The sequence below is a fragment of the Saccostrea cucullata genome, unplaced genomic scaffold (genome assembly GCF_032062105.1).
Source record: "Saccostrea cucullata isolate Sc308-1 unplaced genomic scaffold, CSIRO_AGI_Scuc_v1 ctg1272, whole genome shotgun sequence".
NCBI classification, from domain to species: domain Eukaryota; kingdom Metazoa; phylum Mollusca; class Bivalvia; order Ostreida; family Ostreidae; genus Saccostrea; species Saccostrea cuccullata.
In genome coordinates, this window is record NW_026921815.1 from 71120 (window position 1) to 97647 (window position 26528).

General features: G+C 32.1%; 2 protein-coding genes and 1 pseudogene across 3 annotated transcripts; 1 reads left to right on the forward strand and 2 right to left on the reverse strand.

The window, feature by feature from the left end:
• Positions 1-674: 674 nt before the first annotated feature.
• Positions 675-1769, forward strand: LOC134260765 (retinol dehydrogenase 7-like; annotated as a pseudogene).
• Positions 1770-14083: 12314 nt separating this feature from the next.
• Positions 14084-17951, reverse strand: LOC134260762 (short-chain dehydrogenase/reductase family 9C member 7-like). Of its 2 annotated transcripts, XM_062743309.1 has the most exons (5): positions 17881-17951; positions 17432-17641; positions 15769-16030; positions 15506-15666; positions 14084-14421 (listed from the first exon to the last, which is right to left on the reverse strand). In XM_062743309.1, exons 1-5 carry the CDS (start codon positions 17915-17917, stop codon positions 14222-14224), a joined length of 870 nt encoding a protein of 289 aa, XP_062599293.1. In that variant the 5' UTR covers positions 17918-17951; the 3' UTR covers positions 14084-14221. The 2 variants fall into 2 exon arrangements, with proteins under 2 accessions (XP_062599293.1, XP_062599292.1); XM_062743308.1 differs by lacking the exon at positions 17881-17951 and having other exon boundaries at positions 17432-17785.
• A 4175-nt stretch (positions 17952-22126) lies between these two features.
• LOC134260763 (17-beta-hydroxysteroid dehydrogenase type 6-like) lies at positions 22127-26154 on the reverse strand. Its single transcript, XM_062743310.1, has 4 exons — positions 25806-26154; positions 22814-23075; positions 22468-22628; positions 22127-22336 (listed from the first exon to the last, which is right to left on the reverse strand). Exons 1-4 carry the CDS (start codon positions 26134-26136, stop codon positions 22131-22133), a joined length of 960 nt encoding a protein of 319 aa, XP_062599294.1. The 5' UTR covers positions 26137-26154; the 3' UTR covers positions 22127-22130.
• Between the last annotated feature and the right edge of the window lie 374 nt (positions 26155-26528).

The following is a 26528-nucleotide window of genomic DNA, read 5'->3' on the forward strand; positions in this document are numbered from 1 at the left end:
CTCCTAACGCGCCGTGAAAACACCGCGGAAGCGCAGTCAATAGCCGAGAGATCTCCGTGGGAACGCAGTAGAACGCCGTGAGATCGCCATAGAATCGCGTCCGTCGCCGTAGGGACGCCGTGACATCTTCATATTGTGAAAAGTTTACAGAAATTTGTGCAATTTCCTGCGATTCCACGGCGATTTTAAAAATTTAACAACGCCGTAACGACTCTGTGTGAACGCAGCTTGGTGTGACAGGGCCTTTACAAAAAGAGTTCGACATCTCTTTTGTTTAAAGAGATGTCACTCTAAGGTATAAATTAAGATATCTCTATTAGTCAAAGAGATATCTCTTTTAGTTAAAAAGAGATCTCTAGAAGCTAAAGAGATATCTTTCTATGCTAAAGTTCGAGATATCTCTCCTATGGAAAGAATTCTTTTATTTCACGAATAAATAGTAGAAGGGTTTGCCATAGTCGTGACACTACTTTCAGATTAGACCTCATATACTACAGAGTGTCTGACTGATTTTATCTTGTAACCTCGAATGTGCATTTAAGGACAGATGTATCACATTGCACATTAATGTTCAAATGCTTACAAAATGCAAACAATTATATAAAGTAATTTTAAATATCTAGAGTTGGAAGTAATTTTAATGGTTTACCTGTGATTTTGTTTTATCATCTACCATGGACTTACTTACACTGTTAGGGTGTTTAGTTGTGATATTGTTAATAATCTTAAAGTCGGTGGAGCTGTACATGCCTACACTTTTCCTAGACACAAAGAATAAAGGTGTTTTAGTAACAGGGTGTGATACGGGATTCGGACACCTGCTTGCTCAAGAGCTGGATAAGAAAGGAATCCGTGTCTTCGCCTCCTGTTTGACTGAAGAAGGGGAGAAAAAGCTTCTAGAGAAGTGTTCCTCTAAAGCTGTCGTGTTTCGTCTCGACGTGACAAAAGAGGAATCCATTCAAAATGCAGTTGAACTGTTTAAGAAAAAACTTGCTGGAAATGAACGTACGATTTAATGTGTTTTATAAATTGATGCATTTGAGTATGTGTTTACCTGGTTACATTTTTTGATTAATTCATTGAGGTATACGGGATATGTATGTATTCTTACAAAGATAGAAAAACAGATTCATATAGAAGGTCGTGAGAGACCTGAGATAGATTATATTTTCTGTTTAAACGTCAGAGATTTGAAATGAAAGTGAGGAGATCTGAAATTTAGTTGGATACAAATCTGCTATACCCCTTGACTTAATTGATTACCGCAATACCCTAAAAACTTTCAATTTAATTAAACTTCATTGACAGCTGAAGGCTTCTCGACAAAAAAATCCATGATCTCTAAAAAGCAGTTACAATATCAGATACCGTTTAGCTATTAGAAGTCAGAGTTGAACCACCTTATATGTAGGAAAGACAGGTAGAAGCTAGGTGAACTCTTTAGTATTATACAGTTCTTAAACGTCAAATATGACGAGTCCTCTTTCTGTTTTTACACAGTGCTCTGGGGTTTGGTCAACAACGCAGGTGTTCTGTTACTGGCGGCACCGTTAGAATGGCAAACCAAAGAATAGTACGACAAAACTCTGGCTGTCAATCTGTTTGGAGTCATCGAAATGACCAGGGCCTTCCTTCCTCTACTTCGACATCCAAAGGGCGGGTTGTCAACATGTCTTCAGTCTATTGCTTCCATGTTAGCCATTCCAAAACTGGCCCCATACAACATCAGTAAAGCAGCCGTAGAATCGTACACAGACACATTAAGGTGAAGAAGATACCCCAATCAAAAGAACTTAATATTTGAAGGTTAATCTATGATTTATTTCTGTATAACGACTTTACAATTTATTCTTACAGGGCACTCTGAAGTCGTGAAATCTGCAGCAAGTCTTGTCGATCAAGACTTAACAAAGGTGACACGGGTAATACAATATGCACTGTTTGCGCGCTATCCAAGGTACAGATATCCCGTAGGAAAAGGAGCTGATCATGTTCTGGCTGTTCCATTTTCAATAAAACGTATAAATTGACGCAATGTCACATCATTAATACAATACATTATCTTTTTAGTGGACCTTTTTATACCTTTGTATAATATGGGTATATAGACAGTACAGTCATGACAAGTTACTACAGCAGAGAGAACCATTATCCAATATGAAGTTGTACAACTGTGACAGGTGAAACCTGTTTATTCCGGATGTTGTGTATTCCGAACTCTTGTCTAATACAACGTAAACGTATAGTCCGTTTCAGTGATTTCAATTGTTAAAAATGTTGTCCAATCCTATGGAACGTCAAATTAACATATATTTAAGAGCCATTCTCTGTAATGATTTGAAATTTTATATAGGAGCTGTGGCACGCATAGTCTCAGAATTTCTCCAAACACTCTATGATAAAAGTCACTGATACCCTAAACTGAAATCAGGCAAAAATTGGTTGCTATGCTTTATAGTTACCATGGCAACATGTGTTAAAGTTCGAAAAATGGCATTTTTTAACAGGTTTAGAGCCCCATAGTTAACATTTGCGGCACAGCAAACAATAGGCAATGACTGTTTCCAAAAGTTGAAGGTCAGATGTCTCAAATGCATGATAAATATGTTTGGTAAATCAACTTTTACATACGTTACTATGGCAACAAAGTATTCAAAAGTAAAAAAAAATATTCATTGAAATTTATAAAGTCATACACGTAAAAATAAAAAGCAATCATAGGATGAAATGTGACCAAATAATAGCAAAAAGAGCCTTGAAACATATACCAAGAACAAAATATGATATTTCCATTTGGTTGGCAATGGTTGCCATGGTTTTTATACCACAGAGAGCCTTCAAAGTAACACTCTGTATGTTTAAATCTGATCCTATCTTTTTAAAAAAGCACATTTCTTCATAAATAATGATCAATTTTATAAGATGTTGGTGTGCTACAGTTTTCCCAGAGAAAATTCAGATTATTCCAAATAGAGCGTTGCTATGGAAATAAGCAGAAAATATATGCATAAAAACCTGAAAAATATTTTCTTTCCTTGGATACGTACCCTTAAATGTAGATTCCCAAAACGTTTATGATTGATATTCATTAACAGCTAACCTGACTTTTAATTTTGACCATCGTCCAATCTCTAAGTGGATGCAAGAAGTTGGCACATAGGGTTTAAAATTGATATGAAGTTCAAAAAAACGAACATTTTCCCTTCTTGGTAACCATAGCAACAGTGTTGTTTTATTCATCAAATTTTTTCATTATATGATATTCAACCTCAGTTCTAACAGATAAGTACTATTCAAGCTGAGTCCTTTAATTTGTTTCTTGATTAAATGGCAATTTAATTCTTAATGCGGCGAAAAATAATTCACTGTTAGGCACTGGTACTTTGTTTCCATGGTTACACTGCAAAGTAGCAGTTATACCCAATTTTTCTTATGTGTTTTGGTGTTGCAAGGTCCTAAGGATGCAAAGAACTATATGCGGTATATTGTATATATTTGCCCCCCACAAAAGTCAAATTTTGAAAACTTCCTGAAATGTGCTGAATTCAATACATGTAAATAGAACAGATATTGATATGTTTGCTGATGATGCAACCTTACATACATATCATAAAAATGTAGAAGATATTGAAAATCTAAACTTTTTGTGTCAGATAGAAAATTGGTGTTCCAAAAATCAAATGGTGTTAAATACCAACAAGACAAAATGTATGCTCATGGGAACTCAACAGAGAAAATCAAGAATAAATTCCCCTGAACTAAATTTATATGCGTCAAACAAATTAATTGAAAATGTTGAATCTGAAAAGCTTTTATACATATTGACCATTCATTGCGCTTTAATTATCATATGATTTTTGTAAATCTTTGACTTATAAATTGTATACTTTACGTAGAATTAAGAAGTTTCTTCCCTTACACACGAGAGAAATATTTTATAATGCATACATTCTGCCTTCTTTGAATTATTGTCTTACTATTTGGGGTAAAGGTGCTGGCATAAAAAGTTTTTAAATTGCAAAAAAGGGCAGCCCGGATTATTTTAGATGTAGCTTATGATGCCCCTTCACTACCATTATTTGAAAAAGGATGGCTGACCATTTATAGTTAATTGATTTTCATAAATATGTATTACTGTACAAAACACTTTGGTATGGCACCAACATATTTAAGAGACTCCTTTGAATTTATTTCCTCTAATAGTTATGTTCTACGATCTGAAACGAACTATGACCTTCATCTACCAAAATATCGAACAAATCAATTTAAAAATTCTTTTCATTATTCTGGAGTTCATTTATGGAACAAATTACCTTTGCATATCCGTTTCTCACCAACTGTACAAACTTTTGTAAAAATGTAGAAAAATTCATTATAACATGTAGAAACTAAAAGTTATATAATTTCACTTCTTGAATAATCTGTATATGTAATGTTTTTTTCACGTCACGTTGTATTATTTATTATAATATTGTCTCTTTTTAATATTGCATTATTGTGAATGTGTATGACATTAACTGTATATATAATCAGACCCTCTTTAAATAAAGTATTATTATTATTATTATTATTATTATTAATAAATTGTATGAGAAATATAAATTAACAGAACATATTATTGTTTCAAAGTAGTTTATTCACAATTTTTGTTTTTATGACGTCACAAACTAGTGATTTTATATCCTTTTTTAAAAAGAAAAAATGGACAAAATTTCAACAATTTTAGCTTTAAAATTTAAGGGCGCAAGTTTGTTCAGGAACAACATTTACATATTTCATTGATATTATCATTCTACACATTTATCAAAATATTGAGCCTGAACACACATGCGCTCGGTGATTTTTTCAAAATATCGACGAAATATGTACATTTTTTAAGAATTCATAAAAAACTGAAATTTAAGTTTGTGACGTCATTTGAACATTAGCAATGAAAATATTCAGCGCTAAATGACATCCCAGCCTCTCATATAACATAATTATATAAGTTTGGTTTGGGGGGCAAAGTTATTATCGAATAAAGTTCTTTGCCAGTCTTGAATTTTCATGTTTTTCCTCAAGAATAGATTAAGTCAATCAAAAAGTTACTGGTTTTGCATGGTTACACTGTGTTACCATGGCAACCATAAAGTTATTTATAGAATAATATTGCCTATACTTATATATTTAAGGTCAAACATTTTCATTGTTTTTCAAGTGTTATTGAAAGTACCAACCATTAGTGAATACATATTTTGCATATTTCAGCATTTTAAATGTATCCAAATGTATTGTACTTAGAGATATATTAAAACAGTTTCTTTAAAATGACATCAAGGTGTCATGTTTTTGTGACAATGGTTTGTTTGCATTATGAAACAAAGATTTAAAGTGGCTGAAAGTCTATTTTTAAATTTCACTGTTGCCATAGCAACCGAGTAAAACGAAATTTTGTTTGATATTTGTTTTGGTGTCAAGAGCATGGGTGAAGTTTCATCACAATCGGTGACCATGCGTGGCAACGAAGTTTAAGTGGTTACAGAGAATGGCTATTAAATATTTGTACCTATCTTCAAATAAAGATAGGTATATATACCCTCCTTTATACCTGATTTGAAATTGCAATTTTCGTATAATAATGCACTAAATATTGCAATAGCATTTCACATGAAATATATTAAAAAATTTCATCAAATTTTTGATTGAGTTTCTATTGAAAATATCTTTTTGTGAATATTAAAGCTTGTGAAAGTGCTATCATGATGTGTCAACAACACTCCAAAAATAATGGAATTATATCATAAGATTTTTAATATACCCATTATAATGCTAGACAATAAATAAGTGTTGATATTATGTTAAAAATCTTTTATGTTTGTAAAATGTTTAAAAAGGTTACTTTAAAGGAGACTGTTGATATTAACTTACTTTTCAAAAGCATGCCTCATTTTATTTGATTGATATATCAGAGGATTTTTTTGTCAAATTTCATCCATTTGCATGGCGCAGTGGTTATGCCTAGGATCACTTTCCCGGCCAGCACCTGCTGGAGAAGACCCGGATTATGGTAATCCGTACATGTATGACGATAAGGGGTGACTATACAGTAGCAAAGTTGAAGTCATTACTTTTATAAAAGAAATAGTTGTCAATTTGCCATTAATGTCTCTCTCTAATGAATATTCAAATATGACATTAACTGTATATATAATCAGATTTGTAAGACTAAGTGGAGTCTTTTATTTCAGTTCATTGGGATATATCGAATTAACGAAGGAATAAAATTGACTACTGCTTTTTAAAAATAAAAATTCATTGAATCAGATGTATGTAAAAGTCGAACTGACGATGACTTCAGCAATTTGTAAAAGCCTACTACAAAAGAGGTGATTCTTTCAATACCATGTTAAGCCAAGGAAAAGACTAAAGGTACTGTTAGCAATGAGCTCATTAAATGATATTCCAGCCTCTCATATAACTATATAATGGCGCAGTCCATGTTTTGCTCTGGAAGACCCAAAATGAAAGTCAGATCAAAAAGTAAAAAAAGGAGGTGCACAACGGCATTATGTAATAAAGAATCTGCCAAAGTAAGAGATGGGTACCCTTCAACGTTATAGAAAGTATGGCCTTGTTCATATTTTGCCCTGGAGGATCCAAAATATGTGTCAGATCAAAAAGTAAAATAGAAGGTCACAATGGCATTATGAAACAAAGATTCTGTGAAAGTCTAATTAAATTTCACTCAGCGGTAAAAGAGGAGTTGCGGATAAGAGATGGGTACCACAAAGCGTAACAGACGGACGAACGTAACAGACAAACGGTCGGACATCCCGATCACTATATACCCTCCTTTATACCTTTTCAAGCGAGGCGTATAATAATGCACTATACGTATGACATTATAGAAAATCATCAATTGTTTGATTGAGTTTCTGATTGAAAATATCTTTGTGAATTTTAAGAGATCTCTATCAGATCTCCCAACAAGCTATAATGGAATTTTCATAGCTGTCAATGGTGACCCATTATAAGCAGACACATTCCTGTATTCATATTTGTTAAAAATCTTTTACATGAAAAGAAGAAAACACTTGCTGTAACCTTAAGCTCGACATTTAGATATATCAACGACAAAGTGTCAAATATTTCATCCGCATGGCGCAGTGGTTAGTGGTTAGAGCGTCTGCTCTAGAGTCGCGAAGTAAGGAACTGATCCTTACGACGCGATTTCAAATCCCACTGTGGGACGTGGAGACCGGTCTTTTGGATGAGACAGTATACCGAGGCCCCATGTCGAAGTAGGTGCTGGCACGAAAAGGATCTCTCACTGCTTAATGACCTTAAGTGCCGAACATAGAACAAAATTTGCAGCTCTCCATTGGCAAGTGGTTTCGTCTCCATACGAGTAAAACATTTTCGGGAGGGATGTTAAACAACATACAATCAATCAAATTACAATGGAAATTTCCATTCTTATGTCGATACAATATATCATGGCGATACCACAGAGTCTGACATATCTGTTTATTATTTGGATATTTCACTGAAAGACGTTAATGGCAATCTAACAACAAAACTTTATGATTTTAACTTTTCAATCGTCAGCTTTCCTTTCTTATGTAGTAATATACCTTCGTCATCTGCATATGGGCTTTATATCTCGCAGTTAATTCGATATGCAAGAGAATGTTCTAAGTATGAACAATTTCTAAAACGAGGTAAGATATTGACAAACAAGTTGATGAAAAAAGAATACCAGCAGTCTTGTTTAAAGACATCATTTCCTGATATATATGGTCGATACAACGACTTTATCAGATAATAAAACCTATCATTAAGTTAAATGCTGACTGACATTTTCATTACCGTCTTCCTTGGAAGACGGTATTGTATAGTTGAAGTTTTTTACAGTCTTCGGACTATGCACTTCCTCTCTTTTGTGATTGGTAGAAAATGCATGATGAGAAAATTTTCAATTATTTCATTGGTTGAAATGCTGTTCAAGGCAAGGGAGATAACTTTCTGATGATCTAATTTTCGTACGACTTAACAATTTTGCAAGATTTTCAATTTTAAAAAAAAATGACAAAACGAACAACAAAATCAGCAGTAATTAATTCCTAATAACATGATTTTTTGTATAGCAAAAAATAAAAAGATCTCTTTAACTTCATTATAAATAAAATTTGATTTTTATTGCTTGCAGGCTTTACAATTTGTTATTATTCTTTTCCCCTTTCTTGTTTGAAGAAGGAAATGGAATCAGCCGAGGTTTGCCGAAAGCTCTCGGCGAGTCAAAGTTTACGGAGATGACCGAGCGACAACCGCGGTAGGGCTGATGCTAGTAAAAAGCTAATGTAGAAATACAAAATCAAGAAATTCAAAAGAATTATACGGCCTGATAGGTGTAGATCACTTTACAGTTTAAGATTGTTGCTAAAGACGGGAAGCTTTTTAAAAAAGCTCTACTTGTACTGATTATTAGTCCATTATTTACACACTGAATTGCTGACAAAATTTCCCGTTTATTCCCGATCATGACAGAGAGCATACACCGGGTGTGACCGGTCAGCAGGGGATCCATGACACCTGATTCCACCTCTGGTGTTTTAGAGGTCTGTGTTTGCTCTGCTTCAAAGTTTGTATTGTTATTGGATTTTTGAGCTTGAATACTGCTGGTGTTTGTTGGAAGATCTAGTCTCTGAAGACTACATAGCTGTTATCTAGTAAGTTTAATAAGGCAATGGGGCCTTCAAATATTTATAAATTTTCAAAGCCCCCTCATTGGTTCTGATTTAATCCATAGGTTCATTGAACCAAGTTACTACAAAGGAATTGATGCTGTGAACATTCTATATCATAAAAAAGCTCAGTCTTGTGTCCCACCGTATTTTATGCTTCCTTCTCCTAGGCCTGTGATCCCACCTGTGTAATTTCCAGATGTTCGTTTTTTATGTTCTTTACAAATTTGTTTTACTTGTAGAGTTTTTAAGATCGATCACTTTTCGTTATCTTTGCCTTTTTCATAATAAGATTTCTATTTATTTTTTTTTTAGAAGAAAAGAAAATGTTTAAAGACATATTTATAACTCTTGTTGTTGATAGACAAACAATTCTTGCTGATGGACACATTGTCTACAAGCTAAGATAAACAATATGATATTCTGACTTCAAAGGCAAACTTAATAATTTTTTTTCTGTTGTGAATTTAACACATATAACATTTTTAAACGTATCTTATATTTTTTTTCATTTTATGTTGTGATAGAGTAGTACTCTTTCTATTTTCTTCATGACATGATTAGAAGAAAAAAATATAATTTTGGAAAAAATTAACCTATCCTTGTTCCACTTGCATTTAACCTTTTTTTTTTGTTGATGAAATTCAATATCGAAGGTTTTTTTTAGTTTTGTTAAAAATGAAATTTAGAATAGAAAGTTAAAAGACAAAAACCTAACATATATCCCTCCGTTTTCACTAAATCGGAGATAATATAAGAATTTAATAAAAATATTTGTAACACTATCGACTGTGTTTTTTTAGACTAATTATTATTCTGTATTTCAGAAGAATCGTATTTATTTTTTCGTTTGGAAATTCATCTTATTCTAACAGTTCACTTTCTATCCATGTACTTCTTCAAAATAACATTTCAGTCTGTAACAGCTGTTTATTACGTTTAACATTCTAATCAACTAAGGTAAGGTCGATGACTCTAGCTTCACTCGATTAAATCAAAATTTCATAAAAAAAATTACATTGCCGTGTTTAGCAAATGGCCTAACAAGCTCTTCATCTTCTCATGATATTGTGTAAAGGAGGAATATCAGATTTACTGTTACAAGTAATTGCTGAAATTATGCTCTCAATCCAATTTCAGTTGTTCAGCATTAATTTTAATTTTATCTGATAATACGCTGATTTTTTAAATGAAAAGCTATTAAAAAAAGATATATTATAAAGAAAGTAAATTTTTTGAGAATAGATATTGGCAACCTTCATTGAAATTTGATTTTTTAAAGATATATTTGAATCTGCGGTTTAATCAGACAGTTTCGAGACTGTAACTAAACATATAGTTGAATAATTTAATTTTTTTTTTTTTTTACAAAGTACAGTTAGTTGAAGTGATTTTCCACTAGAATGACACAGAACATTTGACATAGAAAAAAAGAATGACTTGGTTATCAGTCAACATTACAAATCACATTTTAAAAATAAAGTTCAAAGAGAATTGTCATGGAGATTCACGATTCCTATTGGAATATAGTGCTGTGCACTTTATGTGATCTTTGAAAGATAGATGATTTTAAGCTCCATAAGTTTGTGAAATCCGATTGGCAGCATCTATGCATTAATATCACTGTCAAAGTTTCCTTTAGAGAAAATGCTGTAAAAGCAAAATTACAACGTAAAAGTATTGACGTCAGCATAAGAATATAAATCACCATGTATTGATATACATAAGGACTACAACAATGGGAGATAATAGACCAGTCTTTAAATACAGCCCCCGGATGTGCTTCATACCAATATTAGCTGACTTGTCCTTCAGGGTATATGTAAATATTTATACTATGATATATCCTCATCGCCCACTACAAGACAAATATCTGTCCACTTTCCAAGGACTAACATCTGTTATTGCTAATGAACTGAAAGTCCCACTATGCAAAGATGAAAGCCTTTAAAATATAATGATTGTGTATCTTTACTGGTACTTGACTTTATGACAGGATTTTGGTCATATGGAAGATGCTATTTGGAGAAGTCCTTTTATTTAGATTTAAAAAATATCAATATGATTCGCATGTAAATTGCAACACTTGTAACAATAATTTCATGTGTGCAGAGTATGTGATAAGACCAAAGAAGTTTGTTTATCTCTTTGTTTGGAGATGGATCTTTTTTATTGCAAAAATGTATAATAGTATATTCTATTTTCTAAAATAAGGGGAAAAGAAGAAGGATGGATGATGACTTTCCTTTAGCTGTTTTTTTTGTCTTTGTTTTTCTTTCATTCATCATAAAAAAAGCGGGTAATCATTTGTCGTGCTTAGTCATTTCATGTTCATATAAAGTACACTTTAGATGTGTTTTGATCTTGAGCATTAAAAACCTTCTAAAAGATATTTTAAATGACTTTTCTTTTTTAACGGTAGCATTGGGGGAAGATTTGTTTACACAAATTACAAAGTATAATTAAAATTCGTTATAAGAAATTGAAAAGTACTAAAATATAAATTGAATTCAATAAATCGATAAGAAGATAATTAACCATCCCCCCCCCCCCCCGGTGTTTTGATATCAAGTGAAATTTACTGTGAAGTTACTTATTTCCATGGAGTAAAAATTTTCGCTGTTTTCGATCTATGAGGAGACCCAAACGTCCGAAATGATTGATTAAATGTTAAAAGGAAAATTGATATAAGAAATTGTAGTCTAAATTTTCTTAAAGATAAACTTTAATAGTTTAATAGTTTAAAAATAATTTCAAAATGATAGAGCGACCGAACAATGTTAGGAAAACCAATTTTAGAACTTTTTCGGCGTGAAACCTAATTTACATCCCACAGCATGGGAATTTCGTTTACTGAAAGGAGACTGAAACAGAACTGATTGGGAGAGATCTACAACTCAGTCAGCAGTCAGCAGTCCAGGCTTCAAATCCTTCCTTTGTAACATCAAGACGGAAAATAATGGAATTTGACGAGTATTAATTTTCCGTCAGCTGCATTATTTCTTCCTCAGTAGCGAAACCCGGCTGTCGTTTTTTTCAGCTCTTGGGCGAGCCGTTGAGAAAATCTTGTGACATACTCAGTTACACATTATTTTGTGTATTTTCAATCAAATAGAACTGAAGTAATTATCGATGAGTTTACAAAAGGCAAACAAAGCAGCTGAGGTGACAAACAGCACAATGATCTCAATGACAGGATTTTAAAATTTAAACACACATGCATAGGTGGATAAAAACATAGTATTAATAGCGGCTAACTTCTGTATATATTCAACATTAGGTAGGTTTTATTTCGAAATCCACTCTAGAGGTTGGGGGTCTCTAAATACCTTCTAATGGGATAGTATTTTTTGTAATTCCGTCAACCAAATAATGGATGACTTAATATCAAAATTGCAAAATCTGGAAAGTTTATATATTTACTGAGAAAGCAAAAAATATTTTTTGAGGTTAGTTGTACCTTTTTCAGCTATTGTTGGACACAGTGGAGCCATTTCATGAACTGTAAGGCAATACATGCTCTAAAAAGAATGAAACCATTTCTTGATGAATGAATAGAAGTCAAGTGGATGGTACCTGCTTACCATCCCATTTACTTGTAAATAAAATATTGCATACGTGAAATAAAATCATTTACTAAATAAAAGTATTAATTTGTTCAGTTTCCAAAATCATAACTGGTGCAAAACATTTTTGACTCTAAAATTGAATAATAAAGAAATCAAAGACATAGAGAGGTAACCTTCAGTATGCAAGCTCAAAAGTCCATTTACGGAGTATATATACATGACAAGAGACATTTTACATTTGCAGTAGAGAAGTATGGATACTGTTATATGTACACCAATGAAAATACAATCTATAGAAATTATCAGGAGTTTTCCTTCCATCTGTAGACTTAGAACCTTCAGCTTATTAGTTTATCCTACAAACAGCTTCTGTGTAGGGGTTAAGGTCTATAACTTTGTCTTTATCAACACATGTGAATACCTAGTTATAGTGATGGAACGATTGTCGGCGACAATCGATTGTCGGTCGTTAGAAGCTCTTCGATGCTACTAATCGATTATAAAATAAATGTCGCCGACATCGCTAACAAAAAATAAAATTGTCAAACTTTAATTTTATTACCAAATCCAAGTGCAAAGAGCATAAAAGTAGTGATGAATGTTGAAAACATGAAAGGATCCCGTGTCTTGTTGATACTTTTACCGCCATGATTAAATATGGGGTTAGACTAATACCAGGAAACGGTAATATTGCAAGTAAAGGAAAACATAATCAGTCTAGTCAATCTTTAAACGTAATTATATTCATAAATACAAGTCTAACATGAGGATAATTACTTTTACAACTTGCAATTTTAACTAATCAAAACTAATTTTAAGAAATAAATACGTACATGTATTAAATGAAAGGTGGGACTAATATCAGTAAAATACCCATTGCATGGACTTTATAAAAAAAAATAAATTCCCATTCTGTTTCAATAGTCCTATATTGTTTAAAGTAGACAAAATATTATTTTCCACTTTTTAAAAAAGAAATTTCAATTAAATTTTTTTGAATATTTTATGTAAGTAAATGTTTTTTTATGTAAAAGTCTGACAGAAATCTGAATAAGTTTTAACTTTTCTATATTAATTTTATTGAAGTTAAAAATTTCGATTATAATCGATTATTAATCGATTACGATTATTACCGATAATCGATTATGAATTTTTTCCGATTCCCCATCACTACCTAGTTATGCAAAAACATTGTGAAATAAAAATCGTTTGTCTCCGAATCAAGACACAGTTGGAATTGCCTTTTCCAGTAAACATTAAAACACAATCAGTACATCACACATATCGTTTATTAAATAAAACTATGGCAAGTTCAACAAACTTCAACAGTTTTTGACAACGATGAGACTTTAATAAGATGTAAATATCTTTGAAGAATTAGTTCAAATAAGTGGAGTCTAAAATAGGACAGCATAATCCATCTTAATTAACGAAAGATGTATTAAAATAATTAAGGACTAGGAAAATTAGGAACAACAAACCCATGAACTGGTCTGATTTTTATGGAAAATGCATCACATGTTCTTTTACATTGACCTATTTTAGTGAATGCGTTCAATCGACTAAATAATCAAGGAGACTAAATTTGGAATGATTCATTGTGATCAAACCGTATTCCAATTTACAGTGTACATATTAATGAGTCTATCTTTCAACTTCTTATTTAAGAAATAATCGAAGGGTGTCATCGTTTTTTTCATCTGCACTAGAATGAGTATATTTTTAGTTTAACCTTTCAGGTTCACATTAATACATATACACACTTATCAATGAAAATTAAAATTAATACTTTTATAGTGGAAAATGTATCACTCCGCTGTAGTACCTAGTTATTCCTGATCTGAGTTTATATATATATATACATGTACAGGTTATAAACAAGAATAAACAAAGTAATTAAAGCTGCCAAATAATGTGTCAAGGTCGTGTTCATGGGGCTGACATTGCGAGCAGTTTATCGGGAATTATTTCGGGAAAATGAGAAAATGTCCAGAATATTGAGACAGCTCCTTTTCCTACGGGATATCTGTACCGTGGAAAGCGCGCGAACAGTGCATGCTGTATTACCCGTGTCACCTTTGTTAAGTCTGGGTCGAGGGTTACTCGAGCCTTCACAACATCAGTGTACCCTGCAAGAATGCAAAATTTAATCTTTAATGTAGTGATGGAACGATTGTCGGCGACAATCGATTGTCGGTCGTTAGAAGCTCTTCGATGCTACTAATCGATTATAAAATAAATGTCGCCGACATCGCTAACAAAAAATAAAATTGTCAAACTTTAATTTTATTACCAAATCCAAGTGCAAAGAGCATAAAAGTAGTGATGAATGTTGAAAACATGAAAGGATCCCGTGTCTTGTTGATACTTTTACCGCCATGGTTAAATATGGGGTTAGACTAATACCAGGAAACGGTAATATTGCAAGTAAAGGAAAACATAATCAGTCTAGTCAATCTTTAAACGTAATTATATTCATAAATACAAGTCTAACATGAGGATAATTACTTTTACAACTTTCAATTTTAACTAATCAAAACTAATTTTAAGAAATAAATACGTACATGTATTAAATGAAAGGTGGGACTAATATCAGTAAAATACCCATTGCATGGACTTTATAAAAAAAAAATAAATTCCCATTCTGTTTCAATAGTCCTATATTGTTTAAAGTAGACAAAATATTATTTTCCACTTTTAAAAAAAGAAATTTCAATTAAATTTTTTTGAATATTTTATGTAAGTAAATGTTTTTTTATGTAAAAGTCTGACAGAAATCTGAATAAGTTTTAACTTTTCTATATTAATTTTATTGAATTTCAAAATTTCGATTATAATCGATTATTAATCGATTATGCCCAGCCGATTATTACCGATAATCGATTATGAATTTTTTCCGATTCCCCATCACTACTTTAATGTCCTCCATTCCTTTCAACGTAGAAATTTTTTTTCAGATGCAAGTATAAGATTTTGACTTAGGATTATATCATGCAATATTTTGCTTGTTCAAAAGTATTCCCCACTCCTCAAACAAACCCCTTTCTAAACTGAACATTCAATGAAAAAATGAATATGAGTTTTGAATGAGATCTAAGACATTACTATTGGAAGTTGAAAAAATCAGATGTTGGTTTCTAGTAAAGATATACCCCTTCCCCGTTAATTTTTACTTAAGATTAATTATTTTCATAAACAGCGAAAATCAATCACCCATATTGGCGCTTTTCTCGCCGTAGAAGTCCTTGACCTCCTGTGGAAGGTCATCAAACGCTTTACGGAGACGTTGACTGGCGTCCGTCGGGAAGACGTTTGTTGTAAACCCACTGGGTTGTATCATGTGAGCCGTCACTCCTATATTATACATCTCTCTTCTGCAGTATAATAAATCGTATAAATTGTGAAGTCATTATTTAGAAATAAATATATGATTAACCTTCAAATGTTACGTTCGTTTATAAGGATATCTTTCCCACCTTAATGTATCTGTGTACGATTCTACAGCCGCTTTACTGATGTTGTATGGCGCCAGTTTTGGAATGGCTAACATGGAAACAATGGAAGACATGTTGACAACCCGCCCTTTGGACTGTCGAAGTAGAGGGAGGAAGGCCTTGGTCATTTCGATGACACCGAACAAATTAACAGCCAGAGTTTTGTCGTACTGTTCTTTGGTTTGCCATTCTAAAGGTGCCGCCAGTAAGAGAACTCCTGCGTTGTTGACCAAACCCCAGAGCACTGTGTAAAGAAGGACAGAGGACTCGTCATATTGAACGTTTAAGATTTGTTAAATACTAACACGTCACCTATATGGCACGCCAAATTCACAAAAATGAGCTAAACATAGTTTCACAGTTGATAAACTAGGTTTATCGACTGTTAACTATAGTTGATAAACCGTGAACTATAGTAATCAATTCGGTAATTATAGTTTTCATCTGTAAAACTATATCTAACAGTTGTTAACTATAGTTTACGAATGCTAATCTAAGTTTATCTGTCTGTAATAAAACGTTAACAACAGATTTTGTTGATAAACATAGATTCACTGTAGTTTACAATCATGAACTGTTAAGAATTTTTAATCATAGTTTCACAAATCGTGAAACTGTATTTATCAGATCGGTAACTATAGTTAAGAGTTGTAAAACATAGTTTACAAATCGTGAAACTGTATTTATCAGATAATCTATGTTTTGCAATCGCAAATGATTGTTTTCAGTGTTATGTATAGTTTACGGTTCTGAAACACAGATTATTGCGTTAACTATGGTTTACAGATGTAAAATATAGATTAACGTTGTTAGCTATAGTTTACAGTCCGTAAACTATAATTTACAACCGATAAACCTAGTTTATCGACTGTGAAACTCTGTTTAGCTCATTTTTGTGAATCTGGCTTGTCATACACCCAGCTTCTACGTGTATTTTCTATCTATAATGTGGTTTAGTTCTAAGAGCCAAATGGTATCTGATATTATGATCGCTTTCAAGAGAAGGAAATTTTGTCAAGAAGTCATGAACTGCCAATAAAATCCTCTTAATTGGAAATACTTGATTGTCTGTCCCTTTAAAACTTTCGAAGAAACTGTGTTTTTATCCTTTCTATAGGCATAAACATAAACTAAATAAATAAGATGTTACATTTGAGATGTTGGATTGCAAAGATAAGGAATATAGTTTTTTTCTGAGAAATCATATCATTGCAAATTCTCTGCTATAATGAATCTTGAGTGACGGAAATATGATTTAATATTCGAACTATATGCACGACCACTTTAAAAACACAGCATTTCATAACATTTGAACTCTAAGAAGTCTTCTTTTTAAGACATTCAAATAAAGGTACTTTTACTTCCAAGTACTTATCCTAGGTTTCTAACAAATCTTTTCTACGAATAAAAGAATACAACTGACTCAGAATAAACTGCGTCAAAAAAGGGATAAAAATTATACATGAAAGATACAGAGATAACGAACAGAATTCAAGATCAAAAATCCATACAACAATACAAAATAGAAGCAGAGCAAATATGGACCCCCAAAACATCAGAGGTGGGATCAAAAATTGAATTAAAAAAGTAAGCAGGTAAAAACACATACTCAATTTATCAAATTAATAAATCCATGAAAACTTACCTTCATCTTTAGCAAGTTTAGACTTAACCAGATCCACAGCATTTTGAATGGATTCCTCTTTTGTCACATCGAGACGAAACACGACAGCTTTGGAGGAACACTTCTCTAGAAGCTTTTTCTCCCCTTCTTCAGTCAAACAGGAGGCGAAGACACGGATTCCTTTCTTATCCAACTCCTGTGCTAGCAGGTGCCCGAATCCCGTATCACAGCCTGTTATTAAGACACATTTATTCTTTGTGTCTAGGAAAAGTGTACGCATGCACAGCTCCACCGACTTTAAGATTATTAACAATATCACAACTAAACACCCTAACAGTGTAAGTAAGTCCATGGTAAATGATAAAACAAAATCACAGGTAACAAACAAAGCAAATGATTAAAAGTAGTTACTACTGTAGATATTTATAAGTAATTGTTTGCATTTTGTAAGTTCAAGGTGCATGACTTACTATTAATTTGCGATGTGATGTATAGCCTATCAACCATTCAGAATTGGGTCCCATCCTAATCGTTTCGAAAAAATACCTCGAACAAAAATATGAAGATATGCCATTTTGGACTTTTCGGATTTTACAAAATGAGCCATCAAAATCAACGATTTTGAATGACAAAATTTTGATCGATCCTTATAATCTTCAAATTATTTTTTAAAAACCAAGATACTTCGTCGAAGAAATAATTTCCTATGGATAATGCGATTCCTTCACTAACCCAATACATGTATATTAATCTGGAGAAGGAAATACTCCTGGTATTCCGTAGTCAAATTCGTCATAAATCGAAAATCCTAAAACATTGGTTGGAAACACATCAGCAAAAATTTCACTCAGTGATAGGATATATTTGCTAACAAAGTCAATATAGCGAAAAAAGAATGAGAAATTAAATTCTGACGAGATCGTTGAATCCTTTTAGCATCAACTTATCTTGCCGTAGCCTACCGTGGTTTTAAAAATCGATCGTTCTCAAAATGGGTTAATGGAAAAGTTTTAGTCATCTCATTTATCATCATTTGTCATAAAATTTAGTTGGTCCTTATCACATCTAGTCTAAAAACATCAAATATAAAAATCGTGTGAAAATTAAGTGTTTTTTTCTTATTCATCGTGATATATCGAGACAACATATAAATCTATAAATGGGAAAAAAGAAATGTTAAATGATAAAACGTCATCAATATACATGTGTCTATATGAATGGCGAATTGCTTTAATGTTAAATCCCTAAAAAAATCTATTTTAGATGCAAGATATCTTGGTAGCAAAGCCGATGAAAAATGTGTCCACATTTTAAAGCTTTAACAGCGTTACATTCAAGTGCATTTTCTTCAACTTTTTCCAGTTGATGTTTAAGTGAGTCCATTTAGAGAATAGACCTCAACACTGGCTCTGTTTATTTTGACTGACTTATTAGGGATTCGTTTTAAAATTTCAACCTCCTAATTCTCATACACAGGGCTACCGGGGGCCGTAAAAAGTCGACAGAGGGAGATTTTTAAAAATTAATACACAAGATTGCCACTTTTCCTAAGTATTAAGAATAAAATCAAAATTTGTGAAAGTGCAAGGATGTGTCAATCAAACTCATCCAAAAATCTGAAGTTTGAATGACTTTTAGATGAAATAAGATTTGTAATTTATTTTCGTGTGAAATCTTATAACAACAATATATAAGTTGTGATATTATACAGAAAAATATTAATTAACTTCAAATCTTTGTCTATGCACCTTTCATGGTTAGCATATACATATAATAGAGAATTTAATTAGAATATCTTCTCCGCGAACTAAATGACAGAAAATTTGCAAAAATAGATTTTGAAAAGTTCTTTTATTGAAGGATTATGTATATAGTTGTTATATGTGTGTGGTTGGGGATGGGGGTGGGGGTAGATTTATCATACCGGTTTGACACTTGAAATTATTATTTACTATTATGTGTACTATGTATAACTTGGCAATATTAGTTTGTTGATTATTTGATAACCAAATAATTGTCTGTGTAAATATGAGATAATTTTTACAGGCAGAAAAAGTAGTCTAGACATCACAGAAAAAAGTCTAGACATCCTCATATGTCGTTTAGTTAGTACACTTATACTTGTTCTAAAAATAAATGACAACTTCAAAATTGAATACTTATTTACCATATCCTTGTTTATTGATATATTTTTAAAGAGAAAACATTTCTCTTTATGTTCTTGTTTCACTTGTCCTTTTTGTGAATCGTGAACAAATAATATATTTCAAAATATTAGAATGCGAAAATAAAATTTTAAATCCCACGTAGAATTTGTCCCATTTTTGTGACCTGAATTAAAAATAAATGCGTCTTTATTTGAAGTTTTAATGTCAAGGTTTTTTTTTTATTGTTTGCCATTATGGAATTCTTAAAGCAGCAGATGTTAAATCAACAAGAAACGTTTTTAACTTCAATTGTGATACCTTAATTATATAACGAGAAAATTTATGAGAATATATAATGGGAAATATCATATACGGTGAAACCTGTGTAATTCTTAATTATATAACGAGAAAATTTATGTGAATATATAACGGGAAATATCATATACAGTGAAACCTGTATAATTCACATGCTATGTAATCCAAAATCTTGTCTAAAACGGTGTAAACTTTAAGACCATTGCAATAGTTTAAAGTGTTGCTAATCCGGAATGTTTTATCCGTCCAATTCCCTTGGAACCAGTGTTGTCCTGCTTAGACAAGTCTAGTCCGGCTGTTGAAGAACATTGCTGCAGATAAAAGCAGTTTTGTGCAACGAAGACGTGTGATCAGAAATATTGTTTATGGACTTTTGATCCTGAATAATGTTCGTTATCTAGATATGTTTCAATGTAAAAAGCTGAATGTTTTTAGTAAAATTCCCGTCCAAAAACATAGTTACCAGTATTAAATATTTCATATCTGTTACACATTCTGTAAATTTTAAATATTTGTATTACTATTGTAATCGCAGGAAAATCGAATCATTAAGTGAAGTCTACAGTCCTATGGAATTCAAAATTTGTCTTCCAATATAGTTCATTGTCCTTCATCAAACGTGTAAATCGTTTGTCAAAACGACGCAAATAGTGAGAAGGGTCACATCACAAGATAGTATTTTTTATCATTTGAAACTGTGTTATCAATCTATTCGGTGAAATTAGTAACAAAATATAAATATTTATTCAAAGATACAGACTAAAAATTTGCGATTTGAATTGTGATGTCGGAAAATAGATGATCAGACTCATCTAATGACATAAGATATGATATCGTATTTTACAGACATTAAAATCAAGATAATTTATTATCTCTGTACAAGGTTAATGTTAGTTAAAGTTTTATTCAGAGAAGATTTATTCCAACACCTTTAAATTAAATGAACAAAAATGAAAAAAAAAACACGTTTAACCAATGCTTACAACCTAACATTGATATACTCGTAAATGCTTTTCACTAAATTTATGATTGCTTATCAACCTTAGTGGGACCTTAAGCAAGTACAAATGGGTTCGACTTTCTTTTTCATCCTATTTTCCCAAGTAGATCTTAATGGGCGTTCGATCATAAGTACTAGAAGATGAAGAGGATAACAATAAGAAAGTTAGATAAAAAGAATTATCTCTTACAAAAGTGTATAATAGCACAATCTGAAATGTTTTACTAAATTACACCAGAAAGAAACTAAATGAGTACAATTTTTTTCCAACTTCATAATACCCCGGTATAATATACATTTTATTTAGCTTTCATTAAATGTATTTCTCTTTACTGGATAAAAAAAAAAACTTATTTCAAGATTTTCAAAACACCATCTATCAACGAGGGTAGGGATGTAAAATGATTCGTCATGAAAATGAGGTTTGAATGCAAATATTTGATATATGTATGTCAATAAGATATCGTCAATGAGATCGATATCGTATGCAGAAAAACACTTTAGATATGAAGTTAATTTTTGAAGATTCATGAGGTTATGAACTACGACGCTTCACGCCGGCATATTTCATAAAGCGCGTTATATAGCGCTTCATGATAAATATGCCGGCGTGAAGCGTTGTAGTTCATTTCTTATACTTACATTATTTTCCTGATGAGTTGCATCAAATTTACGGCATTCAACTGTCATTTTTAAGGCAAAACAGTTTGCACTATAGTTTTACGTCAAGTGCGGTATTGTGACGTGACAATGGAGATATTCATGCGCATCCATGGTTGTTCATGAGAAAATGATCAATGCTCCTATTTGCAAAGAATCTTAAGGAAAGTTATTTGGAACTGTAAATATATAGTAAAGCATTAAAGTTTGAGTTAAATGTTTAAGATTAGAAAGAATTATTATAAGGGCTTGACTTTATCACCATGCAGTTAAAAAATTAAATGACTAAACTCCGTGTGGCAATTTTCCTACTATTTACAAACACAATAGTTTATATTTATCAATCAAAATAGGTACATCTAATTTGTTGGAATTGAAATCCCATACTGGTACTTGAAAAATAACTCTCGTATACATGTTCAACTTGTACTGTATATGATATAAGTTTTTTTCCCCTTACTTTCATCACTAAATGTACATGTATTATATTTTAGTATAACAATTAATAAAGACATGAAACAATCACAAGCAATAACAAATCGTTCACTTGGCAAAGAAACAAAAGGTCATCTTCATATAGCAATGAATCCTTGATATGTCAATTCTGAGGACATGACACTGAAAACATTCTGTCGGCCACGATTTCAGGGAGATGCGTTAATGTCCAGAAAAGTGCAACAGATCCCCGACCCACGGGATATCTATATTTGGGGAATCTAGCAAATAATGCGTGCTGAATTGCTGTGGTTACCTTGGACAAATCGGAATCAAAAGAGCCGTCGGATTTCACTTGTCCAACCCCACCTGAAAACAAATATCACCATTTTAAACTAAATAATAAATTCAAGACGACCAAAATTCAAACTTGCTCCGTATCCGTTAAGTTTTAGATTTGAGAATTTATGACACAGTCCGAATTAGTAATTCTAAATAACCTGAATGAACTGTCTTTTCTCCGTAGAATTCTTTGACGTTGTCTGGAAGTTCGTTGAACGCTTGTCGCAGACGAAGTGTTGCATCCTGTGGAAAGATATTGGTGGCGAATCCAGTTGGTTGTATCAGATGCGCTGTAACGCCAATGTGATACATCTCACGCCTGTTAACATGAGAACGTAAACGTAACATAAGAATTTTATTTTATCCTATACTTTATCCTTTTGTAATTGTAGCTTATTTTAAGAAATATCCCAAAAAATTATGCTTTTTATCATTCTTAAAACACAATAATTTCACTTCGTAAAAGTTACAAGTATTTTATGAAATAAACAAGGCGACACTAACCTGAATGTGTCCGTATAAGCCTCAAGAGCCGCTTTGCTGATGTTATACGCCACAACACCCGGAAATGCCACCATGGTCGCCACAGAAGACATGTTGACCAGACGGCCTTTGGACTCTCTTAGAAGAGGGAGAAAGGCCTTTGTGATCATCATAGCCCCCATCAAGTTGACGCTGAGAGTTTTATCATAGTGCTCTCTAGTCTGCCATTCTAGTGGCGCCGCTAGGTGGAGGATACCTGCGTTGTTAACCACACCCCACAAAACTGCAAGAGTAATTTATACTTCTTAGTTAAATGAATTTGGTTTATAAGTGTAAAAGATTTTAAAGAAAATAAGAAATACATTAATGATATCAACTATAAAAACAAATGCAATCGTTGAAGAACCATTGGATGAAATATGCAGATAATGAACAGTGTTTAAGCTTAAAAGGCCATTCAAACTATTCATATTAGAATAAGCACAATCACCGACCTATAAAATATAAGAGGTGGGTGCAGGTTCATGAAGAAGCATGCATCCTCTGCTGACAATTTACACCCTTATGTGCCCCTTGTCATGACTACGAAAACGGAAAATTCTGTGGAAAATTTAGTGTTTTAAAAATGCCTTTTATTTGGCAGTTAGTTTAAAAAAAGGTAGTAAGCACTAAATGACCTAATGATAGATTAATTAATATGTAATTATATTTCCTGATAAGGTCATTGTATCTACCATCGAACTTGCGAAATTAGCACATCAAACAAGACTGTTGATATCCTTGTTTCATCAACTTGTTGGTTAATAGCTTGTCTCTTATTAAAATTGATCGTAGTAGGGCATGCTCTTGCGTATCGAATCAACTGGGAGATATGAGATAAAATGACAAAATCTTTAGAAAATATATATAATCTTTTTAATATATTAAAAAAAAATGTCGAATTGTATGATTTTGTTAAGCTTATGAATCAGAAGATTAAGTCCAATTTACAAAAATCAGATTGGATTAACAAAGCCCAGTTATTATATGTATTAAAATAATATGGAATTATATGATATTTTTTCCCCAAATAAATCAAAGGGTTTAGAAACTCAAAGTAAAAAAAAAAGCTCTGATTTTTTTCTTTGACATACTTAACAAAGCCCAGTTATTTGAAGTATTTTTATCATCATTACACAGATCTTTTGACCCAGAAAAAGGATCATTAATCATCATCACAAATCGCATTTAAAAGAAATAAGGTCAAAAATCACTGTGATTGAAATGCATGCCCTCCACAGAAATAAAAGCGGTGCACTTTATTTCAACCAATTGAGATGAGCATTTCTCCGTCAATCTTCCTAAGATAAATTATTTTAAGCTACCTAAGTGTGTGCAAGCCGTTACGAAGTACAGTAGATCTATCACTGTTGAGTTTACCTATAGAGACACAATTAACTATTTATAAATTTATTAACGTCAGCATAAAATTATAAATAACCATACAATGATATAAATAGGCTTGTAACAATAGGAGATAATAGATCGCCTTTTAAAAATAGAGTCCCCGATGTATCTAATACTAACAGTGACCGACCTGTCCTTCAGTGTTACAGTAAATATTTATACTGACATGTATACTCATCGCCCACTGGAAGACTAATGACCACTATTGTCCAGTCTCCGTGGTCCAGCTTCTGTTAATATTAATACATTTCAATGGAATATAGATACAAAGGCCAGGATTTGTAAAATATATCTTTATCTGATTTATTTTTCCCTAATGTGTTTAGGACTTTAAGAAAATATTGGGTTTTTTTTTTTTCATTTTTAAGGGCGTTTTTTTTCCTTTTGCAATTGGCTATTAAAAGTTCGAACAAAATAAACCAAATTATTTCTCTTTAATGTGAATAATTATTTGTGGAATATGCATAATTCGCGATTCTTCATAAACTAAACAGTATATTTCTAACCCAAAAATACAGCTAAACTTCATTGATACAATGCATTTATTGTCTTGTTTAAACTGAAAAGAGAAGTTTTTTTTCTATTTTAAATGTGTTTTTCTTTGTACTGCTTGTATTCCTTTCATATACATGAAGATATATTAAGAAAAGTGGGAAATTTGCCTTAATTATGATTTAAAATAATTTCCATTGCTTGAATGATTGAAAAAAAACATCGGCGGTTGAGATTGAAGCGTATAATAAAAAGTGGCCAATATGAATTTGAAAATTTGAACAAATGGTTTTTAAAAAAACAACAACATAAATATAATTCGGAATGATTTGAAATATATAAAATACAAAAAATATCTCTCATTCAAGAAATTCTGTTGCGTGAAACATTAAACTCAGAATGAAGTCATGTATTCAGTTAACTGAAAGGACGGTGAAAGTGAACTGATATTGGCAGAACTCTGCATTTCAGTCACTTTTATAGACTTCACTTTTCTGAATGGTTCAGTTCCCCATACGAAAAAGCAGTTTGTACGACGGCGTATTAGTGCCATTTTAACAATGTATAATTTTTTTTTTAAATCGTTTGTACGATTTAGTAAAGTTTGTACGATTTAGAAATCGTTTGTACGATTTAGTAAAAAAAAAATCGTTTGTACAATTTAGTAAATCGTTTGTACGATTTAATAAATCGTTTGTACAATTTAATAAATCGTTTGTACAATTTGTTTGTTAAATCGTTTGAACAATTTATTAAATCGTTTATACAATTTATAAATCGTTTGTACGATTTAATAAATCGTTTGTACAATTTAGTAAATCGTTTGTACAATTTAATAAATCGTACAAACGATTTATTAAATCGTACAAACGATTTATTAAATTGTACAAACGATTTATTAAATCGTACAAACGATTTATTAAATCGTACAAACGATTTAAAAAAAAAATCTACATTGTTAAAATGGCACTAATACGCCGTCGTAAGTTTGTGAGAAAACTGTAAAAAAAAAAATCCATATCTGACAATGAGACATTTTTTTTCACAATGAAGTTTTTTTAGAGATAATATTTACCTTCATCTTGTTTAAGTTCAGATTTCACTAAATTTACGGCATTCTGAATGGAGTCTTCCTTTGTAACATCTAAACGGAAAATAACAGCATCTGAGGAGCATTTCTCCGTCAATCTTTTCCTCCCATCCTCAGTAAAACAGCCCGCGAAAACCCGCGTGCCCCTCTTGTTCAGTTCCTGGGCGAGTCGGTGACCAAACCCCGTGTCACACCCAGTCACCAGCACACATTTACTTTGTGTATTCTCAATCAGAAAAGACCTAAAGTAGTGTTCAATGAATTTACAGAGTGCAAAGAAAGCAGTTGCTGCGACAAAGAAGGCGATGATCTCCATGATGGAATTTTTGAATTTAAACGCGGATGGATAACAAACTCGGGCATTTATAGCGGGTAATCTCTGTATTCAATATAAGGTTGGTTATTTCGAAATTCTCTATAGAATTATGGGGGGTCACTCATCTCAGCTAGATAGTATAGTATTTTTGCGTAATCCCGCTCTTATAAAGTACTCAAACCACCCAATTAATAATTGAAATTGCAAAATCAGGAAAACTTATATATTTGTAATTCTTTGAAATAACAGAAATATTTTTGGGGGGTTTCTGGTACCTTTGTGAGGTATTGTAAAAACTCTTGAATGCCATTACATAATAACCTTCCGGGGAATACGTACTTAAGCAAGAATGTAACTATTTCAAGGTAATAACTAAACTGCGTGGTGCCTGT

Coding starts and splice junctions, on each gene's coding strand:
- LOC134260763 (XM_062743310.1), bottom strand. CDS start 26,136: ATGGAGATCATCGCCTTCTTTGTCGCAGCAACTGCTTTCTTTGCACTC. Junction 23,076..25,805: donor TGAACTTAAACAAGATGAAG/GTAAATATTATC, acceptor TTACTCTTGCAG/TTTTGTGGGGTGTGGTTAAC. Junction 22,629..22,813: donor GCTTATACGGACACATTCAG/GTTAGTGTCGCC, acceptor TCATGTTAACAG/GCGTGAGATGTATCACATTG.
- LOC134260762 (XM_062743308.1), bottom strand. CDS start 17,762: ATGGACTTACTTACACTGTTAGGGTGTTTAGTTGTGATATTGTTAATA. Junction 16,031..17,431: donor TAAACTTGCTAAAGATGAAG/GTAAGTTTTCAT, acceptor TTCTTTACACAG/TGCTCTGGGGTTTGGTCAAC. Junction 14,422..15,505: donor CGAGAAAAGCGCCAATATGG/GTGATTGATTTT, acceptor GCATTCTTGCAG/GGTACACTGATGTTGTGAAG.